Consider the following 6,733-nt stretch of genomic DNA (forward strand, 5'->3'; position numbering starts at 1 on the left):
CAGTGTTTTAATTGGTGCAACTCGTGATTTTGCTGCAAGCAGCGTGGTGTACGTATTGCCACTGAGTGAGGACACCCGTGCGTAGATCGCACATGAGTAAGCCGCATTGGAAGCGTCGCTGAAGCCATGAAGCTGCATCTCGAGCAAGTCCGGGCCGTAACGTATCCAACGTGGTATCCGCATTGCATTAAGAGCGCGCCAGTCCATGCAGAACGAATTCCAAGTCTCTTGCGTAGTGTCCGAAACCTTATTGTCCCAGTCGATCTTTTCGAGCCATTGCTGTTGCATGAGGATCTTTGCCCGTACGATCACCGGAGATAACCAGCCCAATGGGTCATAAAGCGTCGCGATTTCCGATAATAACTCACGTTTGGTCATTGAAACGTCGCGGGCTACGAAGCGATGCAGATCAAAGGAGAATGCGTCGTCCGATGGGGTCCATTTTATTCCAAGGACTTTTAAGTTGGATTCATGAAAGATCCGTAAATCCACAGCATGGGAATGATTTGAGGCCGGAATTTTTCTGAGTAAGTCCTGATCGTTGCCGGCCCACTTACGCAGGTTGAAACCTCCTCGCGCCAACAGCTCACACACCTGTATGCGTGTTTCTTCCAACAGTTTTCTGTCTGGTGCTCCGAGGAAGACATCGTCGACGTATATGTTCTCTTCGAGCGCCGGCGCCGCGAGCGGAAAATTGGCTCCTTCAAGATTATTCAGCTCCCGAATTACTCTCATGGACAAATACGGGGCGCTTGTTGTGCCGTACGTGACCGTATTTAGTTCATATGCCTCGAGTTCGTTTGTTGTCATGTTGTTCCAGAGGATGCACTGGTACTTCCTGTCGTCCGCATGTAGGAGGATCTGTCGAAACATCTTTTCGATATCCGCGACGAACACGTATTCGTAGAGGCGCCACCTGAGGAGTATCTTGGTGATGTCGTGTTGTAATTTGGGCCCCTGAAGCAGCAAATCGTTGAGGGAGTAACCGCTCGACGTTTTGTGTGATGCGTTAAATACGACGCGTAACTTGGTCGTTAGACTTTCCTCGCGAACGACGGCGCGGTGCGGGATGTACGATCGTGTCTTCTCGATTCTATCAAGGCGCGACATGTGCCCGAGAGACTCATATTCGCGTATGAACGCACTATACTCTAGCTTGACTTTCTCGTTACGTTCGAAGGTGTGTTCTAAGCGTTTTAGCGACGAGGCGGCTCCGCGGAAGGAATTCCCGAGGAAGTCGTCGGGAACGGGTTTACAAAATGGTAAACGCACGATAAACCGGCCGGAGATGTCGCGAGTATAAGTATCGGCGAAGTACTGCTCACAGTGAGTCTCCTTCGGCGTGAGAGGACGAGACTCTGGAATTGTTTCTGTTTCCCAGAAGCGAGACAGGGCCTTCTCCAGTGGATCCTCCGTGACCCCATGATGTGTCGTTATCGTGGGGTGCGAGGTGACTGTGCCGTGCAACTTTCCCGACAATATCCATCCGAACGCGGTGTTTTGAGCGACGAGTTCGCCCGGTCGCGAGTGTCGTATACCGGGGCGGATGACTTCACTGAACAATTCTGCCCCTAGTAACAATTCGATACGCTGATTCGACGCAGGAGTGGGGTCGGCTAATACGAGGTCAGAAAACGCTGCGTAGCTCTTCACGTGAATCGGAGGTGGAACGTATCGCGAGATATGACGTACTATATGTGCGCGAGTGGAAGTGACCGGCATTGAGGCTCCGGTAGCACCGATCCGTATGTGCGTACTGTAGTCAATGTGACTCGCGTGGTCACCCCCGAGTCCTGTGACGGAAATCGGCGATCGGGTTTTCCTCAATTGGAGGTTCTGAACAAGGTTCGTTGAGATGAAGGATGATTGTGAACCTTGATCCAGTAACGCGCGCACGAGTCGCGACCGGCCATCCGGGGCGTAGACCTTCACGATAGCTGTGGCTAATAGGACGGTTTTCCCTACGGGTGGAGCGGTTTCGGCGAAGCACGCGGCGACGTCATCATATATCTCCGTGGAGAAGGATGGACCTTCGTCGACTTCGACGGTCGAGAGTACCGTTGGCGTGGACGAAGGGACGGTCGACTGCGTCGAGTGGTCCATGGGCCTCCGAACGGATCTGGGGTGGCCGCGAGCGCTGGGTCTCCCGGCGGACGGTCCGTCTCCGCGATGTAGCATCGTGTGGTGTTTCCCTTGGCACTCTCGACATACATTCGTGCTTGGACAGTGCGACGAGGTATGGTCTGCTCTCAGACAGTTTATACAAACGCGGCTGTCTTTTAGCAGGTCATAACGCGAGAGAGGACGCAGCTTCCGGAATATCGCGCAATCGCGTACCGAGTGAGTTTCCGAGCAAACTGGACACGGAGGGCATGAACGGTTTGCTTCGTCAATAACGTGCGTACTTGATTTAGGACGCGTACGGTCAGATAGCTTGGCAACCGGTACGAGCGGAGTGACCGGTTGGTTGTTTGCTTCGACCGACGTAGCTTGTGCGAGCAGGAAATCCTCTAACTCCTTGTAAGTGGGATATTGCTTAGAATTTCCTAGGAGCTTATTCCACTCCGAAGTCAACTCGCGATCGAATTTGCCCGTTATAAGGTATACGAGATGGTGGTCCTCACTCTTCTTCCCTAGTTTATGGAGTGCCTCGAGTGCATTCCGGAAATGAACCGTATACTGCTTCAATGTGTCGAGTTGCTCCAGTTTCATGGGCTGCAGCGAATATAACCGGTGAAGCAACGCCTGAACTACGATGCGATCATTGTCATAGAGTTCCTGAAGCCGATCCCACGCGATCGCGAAACTGTCGTCCACGAGATCAAGATGCTCTACAGCCGCGAGCGCTTCGCCATTCAAGGCACTGAGTAAATATTGTAACCGTACGGAGTCCGTTAACGTTCGGTTGGTAATTACGGCGGAGTTGAAGCGGGCCTCGAATGGTCGCCATTTCGCGACGTCCCCGTCGAAGGACGGAATTTCTATTTTTGGGAGTTTGACAACTTGTGTATGACTCACCGGGCCAATAGGCGATGCTAGGGTGGAATTGGCGGCCGGCGGGCTGCACGGTGGTCTCAAGCGCGAGAGGTGGCCGCGCAGATAGTCCATGCCGTCAAAGTAGGCGTCTTCCGTCCGGTCCATCGTTTCCCCTTTGAAATACGGGAGATCCTCCCTGCTATGGTCCATCTTCCTTGCCGCCTGTAGGTAGCCGTTGAGGTTTTCAATCTTCTCCCAGGTCTCCTGGTACAGCTTTATTCGGTTCTCCAGGTATGAACTGGTGAAGTTAGATTCTCCTTTCTTCTTCGTGTTGGTCAGGATCTTGTTAAGCTGACCGCAGGCCTGGATCTGCTTCTCGAGGATGGCTTCAAACGTCTCCGTTACCGTAGTATTCATTTTAGCGATTATGAGGTACCGACGTTAATTGCTATTGAATATTTACTCGCGATTTCGCGGTCCGAATTACTGATTCCAGCGGATTCCGCAGTGACCAATCCGGCTCGAAGGACCAAATTGTTGCACCGAACCCTGACTGAGGTGTCGGCGTCTTAAATGACCGAACAATCGTTTCTACTGCGGAAGGAATCGAGGTGGTATTCAGGCTCAGCGTATTACTCAATGGAGGCCGAGTTTCTACGACCTCCGCAACAATTTTAATTTACCAATATGAATTTCGAAGTACAAGGAAGTTGTCCACTGACGAATAATAGTATAAATTACAAAATACTCCGCGGGGCTTTTGATGCCTTACAGCTTCGGACGCGGAGGATTGCTACGTTTAAAGATCGAACGGTTTTAATTTGCTCGCGGCGAAAGACGACGTTGTATGGTGGTATACTAGCGGATACACAAGACAAGACCTGCGAATTTGTGCTGCTATTTATAGTGGGCAGGCTGGTTGTTCGGGACTAGGACGGAGTGGGGAATTTGAAAGAAACGTTTTAATTCCTGACATTGGACGACAGTTCGACAGTTGACGCTGTTTTGGTAAAGGAACCGAGAACGGGTAGCGGGCGAGCTCGAAGGATGCCCCTCATGGTTACTGCTGCCGTGTTTAGTACACACGCGGTCGGCTCGGCGTTTACCTATGAATTCGTTCCTCTCGGTTCGACGTCAAATCCGCACAGCTGATGGTTGAAAAACGCTAAACACGTGAGCGTGTTCTTACGATCGGAGCCTCGACCTCAAATCTCTCTCTGGGCAAGCGATCCTTTACCGCGGTCTCCCGCTCGCGGCATGTACGCGTCAAACATTATGCGTTATGCGTTATGCGTTATGCGTTATGCGTTATGCGTTATGCGTTATGCGTTATGCGTTATGAGTTATGCGTTATGCGTTATGCGTTATGAGTTTTGCGTTATGCGTTATGCGTTATGCGTTATGCGTTATGCGTTATGCGTTATGCGTTATGCGTTATGCGTTATGCGTTATGCGTTATGCGTTATGCGTTATGCGTTATGCGTTACGCGTTAAGCGTTATGCGTAACGGGTTATGCGTTATGCGTTATGCGTTATGCGTTATGCGTTATGCGTTATGCGTTATGCGTTATGCGTTATGCGTTATGCGTTATGCGTTATGCGTTATGCGTTATGCGTTATGCGTTATGCGTTATGCGTTATGCGTTATGGGCTAAGCGTTATGCCTTATGGTTTATACGTTATGAGTTATGCGTTATGCGTTATGCGTTATGCGTTATGCGTTATGCGTTATGCGTTATGCGTTATGCGTTATGCGTTATGCGTTATGCGTTATGCGTTATGCGTTATGCGTTATGCGTTATGCGTTATGCGTTATGCGTTATGCGTTATGCGTTATGCGTTATGCGTTATGCGTTATGCGTTATGCGTTATGCGTTATGCGTTATGCGTTATGCGTTATGCGTTATGCGTTATGCGTTATGCGTTATGCGTTATGCGTTATGCGTTATGCGTTATGCGTTATGCGTTATGCGTTATGCGTTATGCGTTATGCGTTATGCGTTATGCGTTATGCGTTATGCGTTATGCGTTATGCGTTATGCGTTATGCGTTATGCGTTATGCGTTATGCGTTATGCGTTATGCGTTATGCGTTATGCGTTATGCGTTATGCGTTATGCGTTATGCGTTATGCGTTATGCGTTATGCGTTATGCGTTATGCGTTATGCGTTATGCGTTATGCGTTATGCGTTATGCGTTATGCGTTATGCGTTATGCGTTATGCGTTATACGTTATGCGTTATGCGTTATGCGTTATGCGTTATGCGTTATGCGTTATGCGTTATGCGTTATGCGTTATGAGTTATGCGTTATGCGTTATGCGTTATGAGTTTTGCGTTATGCGTTATGCGTTATGCGTTATGCGTTATGCGTTATGCGTTATGCGTTATGCGTTATGCGTTATGCGTTATGCGTTATGCGTTATGCGTTATGCGTTATGCTTTACGCGTTAAGCGTTATGCGTAACGGGTTATGCGTTATGCGTTATGCGTTATGCGTTATGCGTTATGCGTTATGCGTTATGCGTTATGCGTTATGCGTTATGCGTTATGCGTTATGCGTTATGCGTTATGCGTTATGCGTTATGCGTTATGCGTTATGCGTTATGCGTTATGCGTTATGCGTTATGCGTTATGCGTTATGCGTTATGCGTTATGCGTTATGCGTTATGCGTTATGCGTTATGCGTTATGCGTTATGCGTTATGCGTTATGCGTTATGCGTTATGCGTTATGCGTTATGCGTTATGCGTTATGCGTTATGCGTTATGGGCTAAGCGTTATGCCTTATGGTTTATACGTTATGAGTTATGCGTTATGCGTTATGCGTTATGCGTTATGCGTTATGCGTTATGCGTTATGCGTTATGCGTTATGCGTTATGCGTTATGCGTTATGCGTTATGCGTTATGCGTTATGCGTTATGCGTTATGCGTTATGCGTTATGCGTTATGCGTTATGCGTTATGCGTTATGCGTTATGCGTTATGCGTTATGCGTTATGCGTTATGCGTTATGCGTTATGCGTTATGCGTTATGCGTTATGCGTTATGCGTTATGCGTTATGCGTTATGCGTTATGCGTTATGCGTTATGCGTTATGCGTTATGCGTTATGCGTTATGCGTTATGCGTTATGCGTTATGCGTTATGCGTTATGCGTTATGCGTTATGCGTTATGCGTTATGCGTTATGCGTTATGCGTTATGCGTTATGCGTTATGCGTTATGCGTTATGCGTTATGCGTTATGCGTTATGCGTTATGCGTTATGCGTTATGCGTTATGCGTTATGCGTTATGCGTTATGCGTTATGCGTTATGCGTTATGAGTTATGCGTTATGCGTTATGCGTTATGCGTTATGCGTTATGCGTTATGCGTTATGCGTTATGCGTTATGAGTTATGCGTTATGCGTTATGCGTTATGAGTTTTGCGTTATGCGTTATGCGTTATGCGTTATGCGTTATGCGTTATGCGTTATGCGTTATGCGTTATGCGTTATGCGTTATGCGTTATGCGTTATGCGTTATGCGTTACGCGTTAAGCGTTATGCGTAACGGGTTATGCGTTATGCGTTATGCGTTATGCGTTATGCGTTATGCGTTATGCGTTATGCGTTATGCGTTATGCGTTATGCGTTATGCGTTATGCGTTATGCGTTATGCGTTATGCGTTATGCGTTATGCGTTATGCGTTATGCGTTATGCGTTATGCGTTATGCGTTATGCGTTATGCGTTATGCGTTATGCGTTATGCGTTATGC

At 48.5% G+C, this 6,733-nt stretch overlaps 1 protein-coding gene across 1 annotated transcript; it reads right to left on the reverse strand.

The window, feature by feature from the left end:
• Positions 1 to 52: 52 nt before the first annotated feature.
• On the reverse strand, positions 53 to 3,393 carry LOC143220595 (uncharacterized; the record flags this gene model as incomplete). The annotated part of the gene is made up of 1 exon (XM_076446215.1): positions 53 to 3,393. A coding segment is annotated over exon 1 (3,341 nt), but the record flags the coding sequence as incomplete, so codon positions are not given.
• Between the last annotated feature and the right edge of the window lie 3,340 nt (positions 3,394 to 6,733).

The sequence above is a fragment of the Lasioglossum baleicum genome, unplaced genomic scaffold, assembly GCF_051020765.1.
Source record: "Lasioglossum baleicum unplaced genomic scaffold, iyLasBale1 scaffold1259, whole genome shotgun sequence".
NCBI lineage: Eukaryota > Metazoa > Arthropoda > Insecta > Hymenoptera > Halictidae > Lasioglossum > Lasioglossum baleicum.